The 23,890-nt window shown below is 37.5% G+C and overlaps 1 protein-coding gene and 1 long non-coding RNA gene across 2 annotated transcripts; one reads left to right on the forward strand and one right to left on the reverse strand.

Annotated features, from left to right (window-relative positions):
* The first annotated feature begins 2 nt into the window (after positions 1-2).
* Positions 3-4,212, forward strand: LOC122341657. Its single transcript, XR_006250479.1, has 2 exons — positions 3-179; positions 646-4,212. It is a non-coding gene; the product is annotated as an uncharacterized LOC122341657 (long non-coding RNA).
* Positions 3,414-22,611, reverse strand: aclya (ATP citrate lyase a). Its single transcript, XM_043235164.1, has 28 exons — positions 22,434-22,611; positions 18,305-18,483; positions 17,141-17,263; positions 16,346-16,408; positions 15,576-15,766; positions 13,952-14,031; positions 13,052-13,182; positions 12,155-12,273; positions 10,981-11,117; positions 10,427-10,488; positions 10,193-10,310; positions 9,943-10,097; positions 9,629-9,722; positions 9,025-9,166; positions 8,678-8,846; positions 8,453-8,557; positions 7,809-8,005; positions 7,647-7,728; positions 7,460-7,570; positions 7,213-7,340; positions 7,040-7,133; positions 6,808-6,962; positions 5,915-6,065; positions 5,688-5,831; positions 5,465-5,578; positions 4,787-4,869; positions 4,449-4,525; positions 3,414-4,356 (listed from the first exon to the last, which is right to left on the reverse strand). The coding sequence occupies exons 2-28, from the start codon at positions 18,461-18,463 to the stop codon at positions 4,262-4,264; spliced, it is 3,279 nt and encodes a 1,092-aa protein (XP_043091099.1). The 5' UTR covers positions 18,464-18,483; positions 22,434-22,611; the 3' UTR covers positions 3,414-4,261.
* Positions 22,612-23,890: the final 1,279 nt, after the last annotated feature.

Below are 23,890 nucleotides of genomic sequence, written 5' to 3' on the forward strand. Positions count from 1 at the left end.
AATAACCCACAATGAGGTAGTCCAGCAAGAAGGATAGCAATACACATAATGACATTGCATTGACAAAGTAGACCGGATGAAGAAACACTGAACTGAAAGGAACTTACGGGGAAAGGAGATAATGGGGCTAATTAATGACACACACCTGAACCATACGACACGATCATGACAGAAACCAGGTCACACAAAGTCCATAACTGAGCATTGTTGAGACCAATAGGATATAAAAGTTAAATCTACATTTAGTTTATTATTATTATTATATATAGTTTATTAAGCTTTTAGAAACCATTTCTTAAATAAATGTTCTAAATATGTATAATAAATAAATGAAAAGTATATTCTGACAGCTTCAATAAGATCTTCATAATATAAATAACAATAAAACATTCAGAAATCTTTTAAAAGATTTTTCTTAGTTATAAAACCAAGCATTCAAACAAGCATTTTTTTTTTTTTTTTTTTTAGAAAAACATAATGCAAAAATGATGATTGAGGTACACAAATAAACGTTTCTTTAACACTTTATCATCTATACGTACACTTTATCATCTATCTTAAAATATTACTAACAAGTTATTCTTAAGTTTATTTTTAAAATTTAAGGTTCCAAAACAAAAAAGAAATGCATACCAGAACCTGAAGGGCAACATTTTTAGAATTACACTAACAGGTCTTAAAAGATTAGTTAACTAAAAATGAAAATTCTGTCATTAATTACTCACTCTCATCTCATTCCTCAGCTATAAGACCTTTATTCATCTTCAGAACACAAACTAGGATATTTTGATGAAATCTGAGAGCTCTTTGACACTACATAGACAAGTCAGCAACAACTGAAATGTTTCCTCTTTGATCTCGTCAAAAAATATCTTGTGAGAATGACGAGGGTAAGTAATTAATAGCGGATTTTTAATTTATGGGCGAACTAATCCTATAAACTTGCTATCAGACAAGCATGTCATCAGAGATTTAGCAAAGTTTTAGAAACCTTGTTTTAATGATTTAGAATACTATTCTGTGTGCACGTTTTTAATTTATTTCAAGATAAAGTTTATTCCTACGCTGGTCTTTAAGGTGGTTTTAAGCATTTCCAACTAAGACGTATTTTGGCATACACATACAGTAATATGTTTGCAGGGACAGCAGCTCTCACAGAATCTTCTGTGTTAGCAAACCAGGTGTCCCTAGGGTTCATAATCTTAATCTGTGGCCAACATTTGATCTTATTTTGGGCTTGTCCTGAGTTAGACTTCGGGTGCTCATCACGTTCGTGGCCTTAGATAGTTGCAGAGCGGCAGTGTACCCTGATCCTGTGACATGCAAGGACAGATGCTCTGAGTGCATGTCTCGCTCTGCTTTGAGCACACACTCCCTTTCCTGACCTTGCATGATACAGCACACAAACCTTGACTGGTATTGGATTTCTCAATGGCATGGAGTATAGAACGGCAGTGCAGATACTGTAGGTTTTACCGCAAAAGGATTATTAAAGAGTGCATCATAAAATTGTTATATTTGCACCCAGAACAGTGGCTATTAGAACTAAGTGTAAATAGGGATAGAGGTTATTTACACTATATATATACTATATACACTAAATGAAAATAGGATATTTTCTTAGTGACAGATGCTATTTACACAGTGCAAATAGCTATTCTATTTACACTGTCAAAATAACAGAATTTTCTGCTATGTATACTACTTATTGCAATATTGGATAACTACTTTGTAAATTTTATTTTTCATTTAAATTATTAAATGGGTGCCACCTTTTTGGCACTATAAAGCCCTCCCTACACCTACCCTTACCTTACCGATACTTTATTTTCAACTTTTTGGATTATTTCCTTCATTCTTGTTGAAAAATAAGAAGCTTTTTCTGGTGTGATATCAAATTTGGAAAGGTTGAAATAAAAAAGTTTGAACCCGGGGTCGATTGCATCAAAAGGCGTACGCCACCTGCTTTCTCATCTGCACCACTAAAGCCGATGACTAACGCTTGTCTTTTCTAGTGTTGACTAGCCACACAATTGGAGGGTGGAGTTAGAGCAAATAGCCTCTGCCAACAAGGCAAGCTATTTAGTGTGCAAAAAGGCGGCAAAGGTCTATCGTCTAACAGAAGAGGAGTCCGGCTAGTTTCATTAACTTGGCTATGTCATAATATATGTGCTCTGCTCATGTTGCAGCACTGACCTGCTGTGACTCTTTTGAAATCCTAGTAAACCCAGGCTGGCATCGCTGCTGACATCTCAGTGACTAGTGAGATCTCCTCTGACTCAGCGGCCATCGTTTACCTGTCAACAACACCTCCAAAGGTTTTATAACCAAGCTACAGCATTTTATTATCCCCTGAATGAGTCCAATAGGACTTAAGATGACATAACTTAATTTCTTAAATGAAGAACACATAATTAAAATAATCTCGTAATTCTGTAGTGTACGTAGAAACGTAACGTTACCTTTTCAAAAGGTACACGTTTATCCTAGGTGCTAATGTGTATGATATTTGTTGCTTGTAAACAAAAAAAAAGTCACGAGCAGAATCAGACATTTAGACAGAAGAACCACCTGAAATAAAACTGCCGCTCGCTGATAGCTGATTGTAAAACTCATTTAACATTATGTTTATGAATACATGCAAATCTAATATTTGACCTGCAATCAGTTTGGTAGGTAAGAGTTGTAAAATAAAAGAGAACATCCAGCATTGTTTATCTGTACGATACTTCGTGGGGTTTTTTCCCTGGTGTTTCCATCGACACCTGAGATGGGGAAAAATCGTGGATCCTGTCTCCAAAGCCTGATTTATTTATTCATTATGCCCTATCACACTGCCATCTAGTGCGCATGCCTTTAATAACAGCTTGCTCTTGAACGCAATACCAACTATCACCAATTAATTACTCTTTAACACACACACACACACACACACAAGTATGTTTTTGTGAAAAGTGGGGATGTTCCATAGGCTCAAATTGTTTTTATGCTGTACAAACGATACACACTATACACCTACCCACACCTCTTACAGGAAACTTTGTGCCATTTCAGATCGTCAAAACACTACATTCTGGTGAGATTTATAAGCCTTTCATAAATGGGGACATGGGGTAAAGTCCTGAAAAGACACCTTCTCCTTGTAATACCCGTCATAATACAAATTTATCACAAAAATAACTTTAATTTAAAAATCTGTCACAAAAGCGCACACACACACACACACACACACACACACACAGACACACCTGTGAATTGTGCAGACTTTCTGTAGCTTTCTATTACTTTTACACTGACTAATAAACAATATTTTCTATCCCCTAACCCAACCCCTTACAGTACACACACACACACACACACACTAGTTCAATGGTCATCACTGTTAAGCATGGACTGAACAAAAAAAGAAGATGTAATTTCTATAATGAGTTTTATTTTTAACCAGATCATTTTAAGTAAATATCAGACAGTGAACTTCGTCATCTGTTCTTCATACAGCTGGACTGGCAGATGGACTGTAAACATTGTGAACTGTATGGCACACTGCACATTTACAAATAACATTGGTGGCCAAAATACTAACGTATTAGTTGATAAAAATAGCAACTTTCTTTTTTCTGCAAATTAGTTGATTTGACATTTAAGACTATTAAGACTCACACACAACACAAAACACACACAAAGCTATTGCTTGCCGTTACGAGCAGCGTATTACTGCACTGTTAATTAAAGATGTCACTACTGACAAAGACAACTCAAAATAACATTCAAAAATCACAGCCTAACTATCAGGGCAGATCAGAATGACAGTGACATTCTTTAAGTGCTTCTTCAAAAGTTCAGTTTATAGCCACGGCTACTTTTCCAGCAACCAGGCGATTTAGTTTCTAATCTAATTTCCCTTTTGCAGGCACACTGACATGACAAGCTGATTTACGTGTTTTCGATACACATGAGATGTTTACTACAGAAATATGGAATGTGTTAGGAGGTTTTCACAGTTTTCAAATAACTTTGCAACACAATCAATACAGGCATTTAGGTTATTGACAGGTTACAATTACAGTTTATAGCAGAAGAGTAAACCCTCACTTTTACACAAGATCACAGACATTAAACAGGGAGAGAGAAAAAAAGAAAAGTAACACGCAAACAACCACGTTTGGAGGAGTGCATACACACACAAACACACACACACACACACACAAAAACCTCTGTTGCTTCCCTAGCGCACCGGTTCAGCGGGATCTGGATGCCGTCGTTACATGGTCATGTGTTCTGGAAGTACGTAAGAAATATCATCCCAAGGATGGCGGTACAAACCCTGCTTCAGCCGCTTCTGGTCCAGATAATGACCTGCACAAAATGAGATAAGGTCGTTTAAATAATATTATTTGATAACAGACACACAACAGATAGATCGCACACACACACACACACACACACACCTATGAATCCCATGCTGCGTCCCAACACAAAGATTCCATTCAGTGCTCCGATCTCCACAAACTCATCAGCCTCGTCGCTGTATAACAGAAAGAAAGACAACTGTGTGAGAGATCAGGGTTAGTTTCACTGACATTTACATGAACACTAAACATTTAGTTATTGTGATATCATTAATTGAAATAAGCTGAAATATAAAAATTAAGCTGGAAAAATAAAATCGAATCTAATTAAATATTACAAAAAAAAATGAAAACTATAAAATCTAAAACAATTTCACTAAAATGTGAAATACAAAAAAAGAACTTCTTTACGCATCTTTTTCTTCAGTTTTACTCACCGAGTGAAGCCGCCACAGTTTCTCAGCAGGTCCACAAATGCCACTCCAATGAAACCATCAACATTCAGGATAAGGTTTGGTTTCTGATAAAAAAACATATCCAAAACAAAAAGATTTAAATAAAATACAAAATAGTCGTCGCACTTAATTAATTCTCACCACTAACAAACCATTAAATATGACTTCTGCCTTAAACTCCTAATTTGCTGCTTATTAATAGTTAGTAATGCAGTTAAGTGTAGGTGTTAGGTATGATTAGGAATATAGAATATAATCATGCAGAACATGTGCTTTATAAGTACTAATAAACACAACTAGTTATTGGTCCCTATACTAAACAACAAACAAACAAACAAACAAACACAACCTATACTTGAATTTTCATCTAGCCACAAACAAATGTTAATTTGCTATTAAGATTATCTAAATGTATTTACTGACATTTATTCATAGCTGTTGCTTTTAATAATCACTGTTCTGTTCTTATTTTCTTTTTAAGCTAAAGTCACGTTTACGGCTGTATGGTGAATTTTCACTGAGGAAAGGTAGTCATTTCAAGAGGAACCGATGCGGTCAGAAATTGTATGGACAGGGAAAAACAAAAGATTTCTCACTGGGTTCAGTTACAATGTAACAGCAGGTGTAAATGGGATCCCAGACACATGCAAGCGTTTGTACCTTTGAGGTGGTGATCTTCTCCACCTCCAGAGCGTAGTCCAGCAGCTGAGTGGCAGGAAAATGCTGTTTCACAAAGTCTTTGAGGATCTGTACCCGCATGTCAGGATTATTGATCTGAAAAACATTTATCAATCATTAAAACCAGCAGAACAAACTCTGAAAAACAGCGTGAAATACAGTATTTAACACATTTCTGAACACTTTTGTGTGTTTTTGTACTCACCGATTTCACCCGGTGTCCAATGCCCATAATAAGTTTGCCATCTTTTTTCATTTTGTTGACAAACTCCATAGGCAGCATGCCGCTGTCGAACGCCTTGCTGAACTGCTTAGCAGCTGCGTCCAGGGCCCCTCCAAAACGGTCCCCCTAAACAGAAACAGAGCCAGTGATGAATCTCTGCTCCTCTGGTGCTAGATGGACCGCTTTGAGAAAGCCTGTAGTTTTCTTACGATGGTGAGCAGTCCTGAGGTCAGGCTGGAGATCAGGTCTTTGCCAGCACGAGCACACACTATGGTGTTATGAGCTCCTGAAACAGCAGGGCCGTGATCCGCCGTCACCATCAGACACATCTCGATGAACTGACAGGCGTAGCGCGGAAGCCTGCAGAAACATGAATGACGTGAAAATGATAAAAGACTGAATAATACTAGGTAAAAAAAAAAAAACAGCAACACTTTTCAAAACACAATGAGAGACCACATGTCCTCTGGAACCTGAGCAGCCAAAGGTTGCCACCAAGACCAATCTTATACTGAACAATACAACTTATAAAATTATATATTAAATAAAGTCTTTATATATATATATATGTATATATATTATATACATGTAATTACACAGTGAGTTCTAATAAATCACAATTTAAACCAAAAACTAAGTTGGCTGTGCAAATACCCCGAAAAGATTATTTAAATGAGTTTTTGTGTTAAATGAGAAAGTGTTAGGTAGACATGACAAACCGTATAATACTTTATTTGATTCAACATAAAACTGACACATAAATGTTTAGGCTACAACACTGAGAATCATCTCAGATTTTTTATTTCACGGGCTGAAAGAAAACAAGTCATTCAGGTTTCAGTAAATGACAACAATTTAATTTATTGGTGGGAACTATAATTTTAAAGATTTTACTTCTCTTTCTTTTTTAAATATAATAATAACAACAACAACACTCTAAAGACAAGATCAGCATCACATCTGCACATTGCATAATTATATGATATGAAACTTTGTCATCAGTATGAAACGTCAGATGTACAATGTTGGTCTGTTAATGCATCAATAATTGTAATGCATGATTACTACTACTACTACTACTCAAACAAAAAAAAAAACATACCTCCTCTGGAACCAGAGCAGGCCGAGGGTGCCGCCCAGCCCAATCTCAGACTTAAAGACCTCAGTAATGGGCATGCCTGCATAAATGAGCTCCTGTCCTCTCTCATCACAGATACTCGTCATGAAGGACGCCGGTTTACGGATCAGACCCAACTCCTACAGAGAGAGAACAAAAGAGATGATGCTTAAGCACAAGACTATTTCTCTTCAAAACGCATGTAGTTCATACTCACTCGTGCCCAGGAGTAATCCATCGGCACTGTGGGTGGAGGAACCTCTGTAGCAGGCACAATCACGCCCTTGGCTACTAGATTATCATACACAGATCTACAGGATACACAGATATGTGGTTACTGATGGCAAGGTTTAGATATGAATATAACTTAAGTACACAAAGATGACATACTTGATGACGTCTCCGAGCTCATCGAAGCTCCGGGGCACAAATGCTCCTGCCTCTTCCAGAGCTTTGTTCTTAGCCACTGCAGTCTCTGACGCCTGGTTAGCACAAGCTCCGGCGTGGCCAAACTGGACCTAAACTCATAAAGCAGGATACAATCAATTAATTCAGCCATTAGCCTTACTTAGCCTAACTCATTTTAGTTGCTTAAATAAATCTTCTGGACACGTAAGCATTGCATCCGCTCGCTCACCTCAGATGAGAACAGGGTGGCGCAGGTTCCTATGCACCAGCAGACCACAGGTTTGGTGATCCTGCCTTCTTTAATGCCTTCGCAAATCTTGTACTCTTCATTCCCTCCAATCTATGAGCGAAGAGATGATCTGTGAGCGTCTTGCAAATTTTATAGTGACTGTAAACATCACAAATGGCTCACTCACCTCTCCGAGCACAACAATCATTTTGACTCCGGGTGTGTCCTGATACCTCAGCACGTGATCCATGAACACAGATCCTGGATACCTTCATGAAGGACATGCACCAAAGGTTTAAACTCGCACGCATCGAAACATTTGCGGTTTCAATGGGATGTTGACACACACCTGTCTCCTCCGATGGCGACTCCTTCATAAACGCCGTCTGTGGTGCGTGAGATGATGTTATTGAGCTCGTTGGACATCCCACCAGAGCGGGAGACATAGGCCACACTGCCCGGCCTGTACAGTTTAGATGCCAGGATGTTATCCAGCATCCCGCCAGTATTACCGATTTTGAAACAGCCTGGTTTAATACCACCGACCTACAACACAAGCACACACACCACAGACTTTAATTAATTAATTATTACACATTTTTTAAAGTACTAATAATAAAAAATAATAATCATTTCATATGCACTGTAGAACTAAGTTTTTTATTGTCCAATGTATATAAAATACAATGTAACATTATTAGTTATTTAACAATAAATAGAATATATTAGAATATAATAATATTACCACTACAAAAAAATAAACAAGTAATAAAAATAAATAATAAAAATAAATAATAATAATAATAATAATAATAATAATAATAATAATATATACATTTATTTATTTTATTTTATTTATTTATTTATTGGTGGTCCTTTAATCATTGGCCTGTAGAGGGCACACACACACCTAGTTTATTTGATTATACTTGCCCCTCAATACACACGGCTACACATACAATTATCCAACAGAAAAGCAGTTTGGAGTCGTACCGTTGCAGGACCAATGATAGTGACTCCCTTCTCATCTGCCATTTTGATGATCTTGCGAGTCAATGCCTCTGGAATACCCTCAGCTATGATCGCTATAGTGCGGATCTGCACATAAAAAAAACACCCCACATCAACAGAAGAATAATCGGACCACACTGATTTGTAAACATTTCAGGAATATTTCACAGCACTGTAGAGTCAGATGAGCTGCCGCTGATCTCAGACCTGTGAGTACTGCATGGTCTCTATGGTGCTGTCGTAGGCAGAGCGCAGGGAGGCGAAACTGATGAGCACATCTACTTCTGGATGTTTCTTCATTGCATCAGCCATGTTCTTGTAGACCGGCAGCAGGATCTCCTTATGACCCCAATAAAACTTCTGCTTATGGTCCCCACTGATTTGATTAAAATAATGTATTTTAGGATTAAATATGCATATGCGTGACATATTGACTGTCAATGTAGGAAGTAAAGTCACACAAGTAAACTCTAATCAAAAGTTTCCACTCCTAGGCATCACTCTATTCTGACAAATGTCCCACACTAGGGTTTGAAATGTAAGATAAGCCTCACGTGAAGGGGTAAACCATGGCTGCTACTGACGGCTCCGGACGAGAACACACGTAATCAAAGTCCAGCATTCCCTGCACTGCCCGTGTCTGCATACCCCACACTATAGCCTTGGTGTGGTTACTGAACAGAGTGGTGCTCTTGGCTACAGAGATAAAGACAGACGGACAAAGAGAAACCACAGAGGGAGGAAAAGAGGGATGAAAAAAAACACCAAAAAACAATACATTCAATAAGTAGTTGAACATTTAGTAATACGACTATACGACTATGCGACTATGACTGTGTGTTTCCCCAACATGCCCTGGCCAGGATTTCTTAAATGCCTATCCACCTTTTTCTTCCTGTAATAAAAATGGGAGAGGCCATTTGTAATGCAACTCCAGCTATTATTAAAACGTTCTTTTAAAATGCCAAAACCCAGACATTTTAGTCGCTTTTGAAATCCTATCCAGGACAAGTCAAGGAAAAAGATGATGTCTGGTTCCCCAGTATTATCTCTGTCAATGACACATGGGCCTGCAGGGGGCGCACCAGGCTACCACGAATCTATTCTGTTACTTTGCTTATTGTCTGCTTGTGGGAGTCCGATCAAGTTTGCACCAACCTGGAGGAAGTCCAGCACGCCTCTTATGAGCTGATGAGTTTTCTGCTCCAGTTTTGACCTCAGAGAAAGAGGCCGATCTGGAGGAGGCGGGAGTCTGGAATCAAGAGAGAGAGCAAGGTTAGTCTTTATGGTGGCACTTAAAGTCCAGTTCGAGGGGCACAATAGGAAGTGATCACTAAAAGCAGTGGAGAAAGACTCAACAATAAGAAAACCTCACTTCACTGAAAGCCCTGGATCATCTAATGGCATGCTTGAGGCTGTGAAAGGTTTTTAATGCGAGGAAGACTCACAAACACACACAGACAAACACTCACTGTGGTACCACCGCTAGTGTTGAGAAGGAAGTTAGCGGTGTGGGCGGCACCTCGAGGCTGTGTGGCGATTGGCCTATGACCTAGTGCCATTCCAACAATGGCGGTCATGTGGGTTTCAGTGCCAAAAACATGAATGGGGATACCGGTGGTCTTTCCTACACACATACACACACACACACACACAAAGACATGAAAATGAAATCAAGTCTCAAAACTTTGACTTTGTACACTTTCACATGCACAAACTCACCAACTTCCCCCATTACTCTTAAACCTTCCTGGTAGTTTGGACCGCCACGACGGACAAATATAGTGACCTCGTGCTCTTTCAGAGGATTCTGGTAATCTTTGATAGCTCTGACGATACCCTGATGACAAACAAAACAGCCAAACAAATATATAAAAGAGTGTGTTCCAAAATATTGACCTGTGCTATTGCAGATACAGATGCACACGCACAACAGGAGGGACTTCATGATCTAACCTTGAATGTTGCCGCTACGTTAGTGAAGTTGGCAATGCTGCCTCCAATGATCAGGACTTTACCTACACAACAGGACAATATACATAAATTGGTGATTCTTCAGTTAGAGGCACTTATGCCTAGGTTTTCAAATCAAACTGAATCTTCCAGGTAACCTTTATCACACTGCTATGAAATATGATCAAGGCCTTGTCTAAACGATCAGTAGATTTTACAACACACATCAAAAATCATCCCACAATACATGACATCCTTCACTTTCCGGGTTGAGAAGAAAGGTTAAGACTTGAGACTGTCAGCAAATTAGCTACCAGTCTATTGAATTAAAATATCTTAAATATAAATAAAAAAAATCTGTGTCTCAGACAAACATCCCCAAAATGACCAATATGACCTAATATTTTTCCCTAGCCTAGTATTTTGTAGGAGGTTTTACATATTTAAAAAAACATTTGGAAAAGAATTGTTTACTTTAAACCATTTTAAACTTTTAACACTTTAAAACATCATTTTTGGTGGAAGACTAATAATGTAAGTTGTACTTTAAGACGTACCATCAGTGTGCTTCTCACGGGTCATGAGGGAAAGGATGGTCTTGGCGTAGTCATATGTTTGTTGCTCACTCGGTGCACCTGAATACTCTCCGTAATTGGCCAGTTCATTGACTCCACCCAGATCACAGATTGTGTCACTGTGAGTAAGGAAAAATACAATACTGTATGTTAAACTATTTGCTCTTATGTCAGAAATATTTATGACCGAAATCCTAATGAAATCCAAAGATTAGAAAATATGGTAAATAGAGCAAGTCAATATTATCCAGTAAATCTAGCATCCAATTTAGTGGTTCATTTGTTTGTTTAAGAGAAAAAAAAAAAAAAAAAAAAGGTTTCTTGATCCTCAGATCTACTCTCAGAGGACAGCACAAAAACAGTCTAATTAGTCTCAAAACACTTTCTCTCTCTCTCTCAGTCTCCTTCCTCCATCAGAGAGAAGGACAGATGCAGCAATGAAAGATAAACCTCCAGATAACAGTTATCAAGCTTGGATGGGTAAAGTCATTTAGCTCTCAGAGTCTGGCACATACAGGTATCTGCTTCATCTCCGTTCTGCTCATTACTCCAGCATCTTCCTTCAAACCGTAAATGTCTTATTCCAAGATACTCTGAAGATTAAAGGATTTCATTTTGAATTGAAAATTTGTATATTGTTGTTACAAACGTGGAGGACTCTCTCTCTTTTGAATAATGTATAACTTGGTATTTTTGGCCAAACAATGCAAGACAGTGAGGTCCATTGTTGCTTTAGACCTCATTGACTTTTCACTGTCAAAATAGTTGAATCAGAATTATTAAAAAAAAATGTCTTGGCTCTTCCAAGCTTTATAAAATGGTGGTACATGGGGGCTGAGATTTAAAAAAGAAAAAGAAAAAAGCATCCGTTAAATCATGAAAAGTGCTTCACATAACTCAGTCTGAATTTCTGTGTTTTTGTAAAAAAAATGTATATTTAAAACGTTTTCCTTTGCTAAACAAGGGAAACTTTGCTTCCTTTAATCCGAATGTATTTGTTTGAAAGAAGAAGGGTCACATACACCTAGAAGAATGGCTTGAGTGGGAGTAAATCATGGGGTAATTTTCACTTTGGGTGAACTACCCCTTTAAGCAATTAACATCAAGAGTTAAGCTTCATACATGTAGGCTAGACTAACTAGTGAGCGACGGGTACCTGTAGACGACAGAAGCTCCGCCCCCTGCCACCATAGTCCAGATCCGTCCACGAGGGTTCAGGAGAGTCAGCTTGAGGCTGGCACCACTCTTAGCATCTAGATCCGCTATGTATGCCTCCTACAGGAACATTACGAAAAAGTTTGTGTACTGTACCTCACATCAGTGGCTAAAGACAATATATGCAGTTTAACATCTAAAAAAATATCTTTTTATTTCCCACTAGGTTTGGTTCAAAAGACATGGGAAATAAAAACTATTAGTAAAACGCCATAAGAGAAAAATAACTCATATAAATGAAGCAAAAAACACATTAGCTCCTGTGTGCAGACACAGTAAATGGAAACATCATAACATTTCTTGTGGACTGTGTGTTGACCAAATATTTGATGAAGCCAACACTCGTCCCGCCCAAACCATATGGACCAACAACCAACTAGCAGCAGCTCATCTGACAGAAGGTAAAAGAGCGCACCATAGTTTATTTATTTTTATACAGATTTAATTCCTGTCTAGTATATTTGTGTGTGTGATACCAATTAAACCGGCCTTCTGTCAAATAAACATACTGCCAAAAATGACACGGCGCAGAAGACACATCACTCTCTCTCTCTCTCTCCTTCTCTCTGCACGACTCATCACTGTAATAGTGTCTGTGTGTGCTCAATGAATGATTTATGAAAAACTGCAACTAATTAATTATTAAATCATATTCTTTAAAAGAAGTGAAAGCAAGCAAACGCAGCAGAAACACAAGCGTCCTCTGATGAATCAACAAAACAGTGATAAAAGAAGACAGTTTCTTGCTATTTCTTCTTGGACTTATAGGTTAACTCATACAAATTAATACTTAGATGGCACCCGTCACTGTATCACTGAAAACTTGAAAGCTTGTTACCTCGGGATAGGCCTCCCTGCCGAAGGGAGGGGGAAACTCCACATCACCCCACTTGGCTTTACACAAATAATCGGCTGTGGCATCGATTTTAGCAGCCATGTCCAGCACATACACTCCAGCTTTAGTGACCACTGACAGAGAGAAAAAGAGAACCTTAGGCAATAATGAAACGTATATTTTCACTGAATCTTTTATTTAAATCGGTCACTAAATGCTTTGGGATGCACTGTGGAAATGTTGAGGAGCACATGATGCTTTCAGGCACATCAAAGTGTTTCGATATTTTGAGTCTTATTGGCTTATATGATTCTTGAGTCATGCATTCCACTGGATGACTATGCACTTTTATGTTTAAAAAAAAAAAAAAAAAAAAAAAAAAAAAGGTGAAATACCATGAGAAACTCATGCAGACAGGCTATATTTTCTAACAGACCGAGAACATGTGAAATGATACAAATGTGACAAAAAACACAAACAGGAACATCAAAGGAAGATAGAAACAGTAACAGATGCTGTAAGGCACACAGGGATTATTAATTAGTGCCCTGTGAAACATCCCCAATCACCATCAAACAGCATCCAAGTTAAATAATCAGCTTTCATTTTCTCAAATTAAACCTATCCTCAAAACATTCTGTGATGTTATTTTGACACTTAGTTTGGAGCAGAGTTCAGCCTTTAGTTCAGAAGAAAAATGAGCACAGCGTCAAAATAAGATTTGCTCGGTCACTTATAAGTAATTAGCAAGTAGAACGGCCTTGCAAAGAACTGGAAGTAGTTTGTCTTCGGTCTTCATATAGTGAATCAACAGTGCCAAGACACTGGGAAGAAATGAATCAGACGTCTGGGTGGGTGCACAAGAGGTCAGCTGAGGTGGGACAGGCTGCTTCTGAGACTTACCAAGAGGGTTGATCTCCAAGTATGTAAAGTACAAGTCTTCATACAGGTTAAACAAGCCCACCAGGAAACTAGTCAGCATCCTGCAGAACAATAAAACGTCTCTATTTAACATTCTGTTAACAGAGTAATATTGTTACATGGGATATTACGAACGTGATAAACTGACACAAATGAAGTAGTTCAGTTTAATTTCTTCTCATCGCTGACTTCACACAAAATAAATATGTAGATTTGTTCAGAAATATGTAGAAGTTCAGTTAAATTACTTTAAAACGAATTATTGAACAAACATTGGAAATACAAAACAACACAGACTTACTAGACTCTAACATAACTTTTAGAAAAATCATTCTAAGATGCTTAAAACACACTTATTATTATTATTATCATTAGCGAAAAACAGTTACACACTTATTCAAGATTTAAATAAATACATTAAACAGTTAAAACTAACAGCATTTGTTTTGAAATAGAAATATTTTGTAAGGTCACTAATGATCCACACCAAACAAAGCATAAAAAAACAACAACAAAGAATAATAATTATTATTAAAAATATAAAAATTCTCAACACTGACTGCTTCTGTAATATTGTCTTCAAAACAAACTGTAAGCAGACCGACTATGAACAGTAATGAGACTGGATTTAACGGCAGAACTGGTTACTGATGTGAGCCGGAGCAGCTGGTGTTTGAGGTAATGAGGGAAAAGAGAGGGAGGAGAAAGTGAGGGAATCATCCGTCATCCACCACATAAAAAAAAAATAAAAATAAACTGTGACGCTCCATAGTCCGGAGAACACAAATAATACACAAGAAAAGACAGGGAGACTGAATCACTGGAGGAAGAGGGAGGACTCGTGGGACGACAGTAAATCAGTAAATACACTGCCTGAAACATGACTAAAGGAGATCTAGGAGCGGAAAAATATCACTTATGTCACAATATTTGTGAGAGGGAGTTGCATGTTGTTGTTCTTTACAAATGGTAATCTTCATAAAAATGTGTGTGTGTGTCTGACTGAGAAGAAGAAAGGGAGAGGAAGAATAGAAGAGAGGGATGAATAGAAATTGAGGTGTGGATACAGGCCAATGCAGCCAAACCCGTCTCCTCGTCAATCTCAATGTCAGCCAAGATGGTGAGGCCAGCCAGAACGAGATGTGTGTGCCATCAAAAAGACAGGCAGGGTTTATAGACGTGAATTGAATAAGACTGGGGGGGTGGGAGGAGGCTGGCAACGAGGAAAAATGTAATTTGTGTAATGGATCAAAGTGAGAGCACCTCATGTGCTTGTTTGTCCTCCTTCCTCTCCATCAGTCTCATTTTTTGCTCACTGTTGTTCTCAATATGTAGTAGACCCAGTACCGTCTGCAGCGTCTTATGTACAAGGATGCAGAAGTGAGCCTCAAGGGGGTTTTTTTGCAATTAAATTATGGTTATAATTGCTCTAGAGTCTCACGAACAACTGGCAAGAAAGAAAGCTGCACACCAGCATAACAAAGAAGTGCAAACACCTCAGCACAACGCTGAAAGGCTGACTAAACTATTCAAAAAAAAAAAAAAACTATAGAGGAGTATAATATTTAACATGCAACGTGTGTGTTTGTTTTATTGTCTGGCTCACTCTTTCTTATCTGCAGGGGCATGTGTGAGGAGCTGACTCTTGACCGTGTCCGCACTGATCTTCTCATCCACTCCCACCAGGACTTTCAGGGCTTTAGAGTCCACGTCCCCCACGTCTACACCTCCTTCATGATGGAAGAGCATGTAATCGCCTTCACGTGTGGCATAGATACACACGTAAAACTCCTCCTCCTGAGGGAAAGACACAATTTTGCAAGATTACCTCTCTGGAGCCATCGTCTTGGATAGTAATCCATTAACACACATTATCATAATCATTGTACAACTATGTAAATAATAACCTTACTCTATAAAATTGTTAATAATAAAAATAAGATGCAAAATTATTATTATTAATTTATTAAACAATACATTTTTAAATTAAATTACATTTTTAAATTATAGTATATTATTTTACTAATTTGTTGAAACTATTTATAATAATAATAATAATAATAATAATAATAATAATAATAATGAGCTGTAGAATTATTACTCTTGTTATTATTATTATTATAATTATATTAATTTATTTAACACTAATTATGCTTTTAATAATAATAATAATAATAATAATAATAATAATAATAATAAAATTATAATTTAAAAGTAATAAATATAAATTGTTTGTTTGATTCATAATTATGGCTTATAATAACAACTCTACAATTATTCTGCAGCTTTTATGGTGATCATTATTATCATCATCATCATTATTATTATCCACTTGATTCGTGCACACAGTACATGGCACTTACTGGATGGGCTCACCTGCTTGTGGGCTACGAAGGGTTCAATGAGGAAGTTTTTGAGGATGCCTTTAGCCTTTCCCACCTGAGAGACAGAGAGAGGTTCATTTTTAAAGCTTATGCTTACATGTAAGGGTTAAACATCAGAAATTGCCTTTGGTCTGAGAGCTTCTCCTAATGAAAAACACACAATGAAAAGTGAATTATGTAAGAGGCAGAAGAAAAGGAGGCCAGAGATGGGAAGGAGGAGATAGAGAAGTGTTCATACAGTCTAAAGGCTTGGGTTGAGCACCAGTGACTGGACCTCTGTGTTCAGGGACTCGCCGAGAAAACTGAACGATTTGACAAGCAGAGCCGCAAGCCAAACACACACACACACACACATCTCATTTGTGCTGCAGTCAAAACAGCAGGCCAAAAGGCCAACCGATATAAATCAGTGAGAAAGAAACAGGGAGGCGAGGTGACATTTCAGAGAAAGAGAGAAAAATTAAAAGATGCCAAGGTGGGAAAACAATGAAACACTCCTGTGAAAGTGACAGAGATAAAGACAGAGAGAGAACTTGCAGAAATAAGCTATGAAACATATGTACAGCATGAGACAACAAAACAAATACCTCATAAAAACAACAAAAAAAAGACTCCCTTCTGTCTGTCTCTCAGCAATATGTTTTTTTTGCCCTCTGGCAACGTTGTATGCAGGTACATGACATTTAATGTATTGAGTTACATAAACTGCAAACGCGCAGAAGAGAAGTTGTGCACACACATTAACAAAGGGATAATATTAAGAGGCAGTTTGGGTGTCTGTCCTCACCATTGTCTCTTTCATAAGGCGTGTTTTGAGCCATTCCTTCACACCCTCCAGATCCAGGTTCACACCCACAAGTCCCAGCTTTCCTCTGCGCTTGATCAGCTGATCTGGCTTCACAACCAACCGCTGGACAGAAACAAGAAAACACCAGAGCAATCAATCACAAATCAACTGTTTATGACGTTAAGCAAACAAAAATGGACAGAAAATAACAGGAAATTAAAAATTTGGCAACCTGTGACAAAATCCAGGGTTGAAACAGACTATAAGATCAAGAATGGTCAGAATATTCGCTTCAACTCTTTTGTTTAGTTTTGAATTTTAAAAATCCTCAAAAAAGGTTTACATGAACACTGTGTTAAATAAAACTTTACTTCTTTAATCATTTTTAGAAACACAAACAGAAGGCAGAAAGACAATCAAAAGAAATGCCATGATTTCCTAATCAAGCCGTCTCTATATAACGGTCTCAGTCACGGACTAAAGATAAAGGACAGGGACAGAGTCAGATGTAATATCATTATACCCTCCGGCTCCTTCATAAAGGTGATTAGGAGTGCTTTTTCAGCAGAAACTGTCGCTGTACTGTCATCTGAGAAATTCTGCTATGCTCACTTTACCTCCTTTAATTGGTGTGCTAGGCAAGCAGCATACTAATGTACGCCATCCTCTCCATCCAGCATCCTCACTATCTCTCTAGATCACTTCTTTTATTAATTTACCCCTCGGCAGATTTGGCCTTTAAAAAATTAATTTGTTGAAACTGCTGATAATAGAAGATTTTGCTTTTAGTGGATTATTTATTAATCATTAAAAAATATATATATATAAAAAAATCAAATGTATAAAAACAAAACACATAAATAAATCTAAAAATAATATACATAAAATCATGAATATCCCTAATAAAGATTCAAAGACATACAATTATTGTAGCAAACAAGTAAATCTTTGAATGGAGTACACTATGATCCACTTTGCATTAGAGTTTGTAAACGTGTCTAAGATGAACACAGAGAACAGGTTCTCTAATTCGACCAGCTCTATTTTTTAATTATTGGCCTATGTAAGTCACCTTTGGTCACTAAGTTGCATCACTTGGCTGGTGTACTTTCACCTCATGCGCAAATGTGACCCCAGATCCATTATTCATAGCAGCTGTCTTACCTCTGTGAGAAGCCAGGGATGATCCTGAACCAGTCGCACCCAGTCGGTTTCTGCGGTCACGTTAGCATAGCGAAATCGGTTCTGAACAGCGGCTGTAGTGCAAATGTGTTTGTAAAGAAATTCCTTCCCCGTCTGCTCCGAGATGGCTTTGGCTGACATGGTGCTCGATGACTACAGCACTGCAGACAAAGATGCACAGCAACTCATTAAACATCAGTCACCTGAGACCAATAAATGAACAACACTTTTTTTTTTTATAGAAGGCTTTACTAAACTGCAACAGCTCAGATAAATGCATTAAATATATATATATATATTTTAAAAGTGCAAAATAAATAAAAGGCTATTTAAAATACATGCATATATTAAATACATAAAATAATTTCAAGCTAATTTAATAACAAAGTTACATCATCCATTCTGCATTAATCAGGAAACTGATCAGGAAGTTAATTGGCTGAGTGAAACTAACACCCTTGCATTTAAATAGCATGCTTTATCTGCCGGTCTTCTCTCTCTCCCCCTTTACCTTTGCCTGAATCAGAAAAGGCAGCTAAAAATAAGCTTGATGGTCACCCTGATTTGATTAGCCCTGGACTTCGTGCTGTGCATGGAAGCAACATGCAGCTGCAGTCTGACTGACACACGATGGGTACATCATGAAACTCAACTGAGCGGTCTTAAACCAAAAGAAAGCCCATCCAGACAGACAGAACAGTGTGAGGTACAGACGCTGTCTTTAGAACCAATTTCACCTAATCTTAGTAACCACTTTGAGATAGAAGTTGTTATTTCCATTCTCTACATCAACAGTGACTCAGTGGAAAACTCTCATTCATGAGTGCATTTGTGACTGGCAGGCTGAGGTCGCATTCAGATGACATCACCGCCGCCCGTCTGAACCCTGTCAGGACATGCAGTGGAACGAGCTGTCAGTGGGGTCAACCAGTCTTTGTTTAAAAAAAAACACAAGATAAACCAATCTGCAGGGAACGACAAGAAGAACCAACCGTCTCCATCTGTATTCAGCACCATACTGTGTGTAGGCTGAAACAACACAGACAACCAGAGATTCAAAGAATGAACACGCTTCCATTTAAACAACTTCTTTTGTCTGAGAAAAGACTACTTTTAGTTTGCAAGAACATCCATTTCAAGTACGTTGTGCTTTTGAACTTTCTATTAAATCAAAGAATCCTTTAAAAATGCATCAGTTTCCACAAAAATATTAGGCGGTCCAATAGTTTTCAACATTAATAAAAAGAAATTATCATCAACATACTGAATCCTGAAGAACACTATGACAATGAAAACCTTTTTCCTTAAAGAACAGTTATCAAAAGAAGAAAAGAAAAGAAACAAGAAACAAGTCCTACTGATTTTGTTTCAGTAATGTGTAGGCTATGTAATATTTTTTTCTAATTTATTTTTTAACAAATCAAAAAACTACTGTAACATCCTAAAAATTCATTCATTCATTCAGCAACAATGGCTATATTTTAATGTTGATTAATCTATTTCAAAAACACACCATTGTTTCATTTTTAAAATGGAAATTTGAGCAATCTAAATTACAATTCATCAATAAATAAATCACTGCCCCTTACAAACATCCCACTAAAAGGTTTTTTAATTTGTGGTGAACATTTTCTGCAAGGACAAATGTTATTAAGCTAAATAAGAATCCCACTTAATCATCTTTATGCACCTTAAAAAGTGGTCTCACTGTTTTTCACCGCTCCTCTTCTGCAATGAGAATTAATGTGGATGCATGTGGAGAGGAGAACAGAGTGTTCAGTTACTGTAGAAGACAGTCCAGTCCTTGACCGGGCAATTTACTAATGAATAGAGAGGAGCGCTCCACCCCCAGCCCCCTCCCTACACACCACCCACCCAACTCACTCCGGTGCTGTAGCTGCACAGACCAAAAGAAAACAATGCATCCAAAGACCTCTGTATTTAGCACTGTTCTAATAAAATGACAAAAACACAACATCCCCCCACACCCAATGCCGCAATCATATATTGCTGTCCCGGCGTACATCTAGATTTCACATCCAGCATCACTGCATACATCAGCCAGCAGGAAGTGATGAGTCATGGCGCTGGCCACTGATGTACAATACCACAGAAAACCAACACAACTTGAGAAAAATAAAGCTGGTCTTTAACAGCGTAAAAACTACTTTCCGAACTTAATTCAAGAAAAAGATTATTGGAGCATGTCTTGCAAAAAAAAAAAAAAAAAAAAAAAAAAAAAAAAATACTATTTCAGTCTTTCTACTTCAAACTTTTGCCAGTTCTTTGTGACTATTTGTGAAGGTGAGCAATTTCTACGTGAAAATTGTTTATATGCTGTATTTTATTCAGCCTTGTCGGTAAGCTGAGGTCTACATTCACATCTCTTAAAAAACATCCCACTGTGGCCTGAAGCAAAATCCACACAGAAACCACACTTCTCCGGTAAAACTGCAGTAATTATCTTTTAACCAGTTGAATCAAAACAAATAATTACATTAGGATTGTGACAGCTTACACTGACTGACAAATAAGCCATATTATCTATATGGCGTATTTGTCAGGATAGAAACAATGACAACGGTTATGATGGACAAACCAAAGAAAAACTAGCAGCGTATCTCTAGATTCTCAGTTACCCGATACGGATGTGTCATGTGCTTTCCTATATTACTGATTGCGCTGCAGAGCGCTGATATTACTGATAGCTCTGTTTTATTAGTATTGATCCTAGTGAAATACCAGTGACCTGATCTGACCCCATTTACAATGGTACAGCGATGGTAAGTGCATCTGTAAGATCTGTTGGCCAGTCTGCTTTACACGGCTGGTTACGGGTCTGTGCATGACACTAGTAGTGATGCAGCTGATTTATAACTGCGTTTCCCTCACTCACAAAACAGCAGCAGTATCATTCATCACATAGAAAGGATGTGGGGAGGAGCATGGGTTTTCACAGTCAAGATATTGATCTTATTACACTTACACTGTTAACCCAGCATATCTATCTGATTCAAAGGTGCATTAGACCTGTTATATTGGAGTAACGCTAAAGACCAAATTTTATTAAAGACCAGGGTTTATGAAAGGAATTACTAAATCTTACTATCCAAAGCATAGACGTATCTTCCTTATTTAAGCTGAAGCTTATATAGTGATTATATAATGATTGACTTTAATTTACTTCAGTTAAATTCCTGACTACAGAAATCTGTTTATGCATTTATTCCTGTCAAAAGAATCCATATGTTAGATATGTTTACTAGTACTTGTTATCTTTTAATGCACTCTTGGATCACTAAAAATGAGTGTCACTAATAATTATTTACAAAACACAATTTCTAATCTTTTGCTATTAGTCACTGTAAGAATGGAACAGGTAATTGGTACTACTGGGATAGTGACTAGTAGCAAGGGAATAAGAACAAGTAAAGCAGAAGTAACTAATTGATTAGGCACAACTGCAATATACGCTGGTCACTAATTGAAAAAAAAAAAAAAAAAAAAAAAAAAAAAAAAAAAAAGTAGTAGTAGTAGTGTTCAGGTGCCACATCTAATTTATAGCAACTAGCAAAATCAAAATAAAAACATGCTGGTAGCATTTAAATGACACACTAATAATTACAACAAAACAGTCAAATAAAATAAATACTAGAAAGTTAAGGAATGTGCGTTTAAACTGACATGGCTAAATAAATTACAGATTTTGTCTCCAGATTTTAATTTACTAAAAGAAATCAGCTGAATTTAGTTTTGAAGCTTCATGTATGTTTTGTTTTGAAGAATATAACATGCACCTAACACTTCCGTGTACGTGAAAGGTGTTATCGAAGCCATTCATTCATTTAAATCACACGTAAAGACCAGTAGAACCTGTCTCTGTACGGGTCTGGGATGTTTGACTGATATCCACGAGCAAAATCACAATAAATATAGAAAAGCTGCGCTACAGCTCCTATACAGTAAGTGTTTTGAACAAAAAAGAGCTGTGTCACTCTACGTTTTATATTCTCTGTTTCTTATATTTCGCTAAATGTACTTGCAAATAAGAGACTTGCTTTCAATATCCAGTGTTTGTACTACTAGTGCGCTGAGATTTTGAGTCACTTACCGGTCAATGTACTCTTAATGGCAGCAGGTTTTGTCCTGTCTGGGGGTTCTTAGTGCGCTGAGTCTGTCTGAGAGAGTTGACAGGCGAGATATGTTTGCAGGAGACACTTTTTCCTCCAAGCGTGGCTGCTGCTCTCTCTCTCTCTCTCTTCTCTCTCCCTCCCTCACTATGCTCTCAGTCTTTCCTGTTTTCTCTACGCGGACATCTGACGATGGCCTTGGCTGATCTCTTCTGGCTCTGATTGGCTCTCGCCATCCCCTGTGATGCGAGGCCACACCCACTCGAACAGAGAACGATGCATCGGGCCCGAGTTTGATTGGTTAATTCCGACTCGTTCAGCCAATCAGGCCGCGGCATAGGGCGTTTAGCAACGCGCCTCAATAAACCCCATTCAGTACCGAAGATGACCCGAATGTGCAATGTGGACTGAGTTTTGAAAGTGGCAATTTCTAAAATTAATTGTCACAATCATTTGTGACCCTGGACCAAAAAAACAGTCGCAAGGGTCAATCTTTTTTTTTTTTTTTTTTTTTTTTTTTTTTACATTGAAATTCATAAATCATCTGAAAAATGAATACATCAGATTTACATTGACGTATGGTTTGTTAAGATATGATAGCAATGTTCTTAGTTCAAAAAAGAAAATCATGCTTTGATATTTTTACTTAAATTTACAAAAATATTTTCATGGACCATGACTTAATATCATTATCCTTTTTGGCACAAAAAAATCTATAATTTTGACCCATTCAGTGTACTGTTGGTTATTGCTACAAATATACTGGTGCTACGCATGATTGGATTTGTGCTCCAGGGTCACGTTTCTATTTTACCAGACAAGTAAACAATCATTGCTAGCAATTGCTCCATACTGCATGCACAGTCTGTTCACAAGTCATTATGTAGTATTTCATTTTAGTATTTATTTTATAATCACTTGACTATAGCTTAGCATCAAGAGTGACACTTTGAATATTACAACTATTATTTTCAGAAAATAATGTTCACATTTGCAAACCAAACACTGAATCATTAATCATAATCAACATACACTAATCCAGCAGAGGCTCCACAGAGAGCGCATTTCTTTCTTTTGCACAAGAGTAATTTAAAATTGAATTAGCTTCATATCTAATGCTCCGTGTCAGATAAAATCAAAGTTTTTCAGGTGAGTTAATTGTCCTTTACAAAGGGCACCGCTGCACTGGTTGTTGCTAATGCACTGTTTGGCTCCTCTGTCCACAGCAGCATCAGTTAATGGGTTAGAAAGGCTTTGGCCAAGAGACATGACTCAACTTGAATTTATAAAACAGACAGTGCAGACTTTAAATAGAAACATAACCATTGATCAATGGATGTCAACAGTGTTTGCAAAAGCAACATTCTGATAAGTCAGTTTGGAAACCACAAGTTCACCAGCGTGGCATAGACCTTAGTCAGTTAGTGGAATATATATA

Source organism: Puntigrus tetrazona, chromosome 3 (genome assembly GCF_018831695.1).
Source record: "Puntigrus tetrazona isolate hp1 chromosome 3, ASM1883169v1, whole genome shotgun sequence".
Taxonomy (NCBI): domain Eukaryota; kingdom Metazoa; phylum Chordata; class Actinopteri; order Cypriniformes; family Cyprinidae; genus Puntigrus; species Puntigrus tetrazona.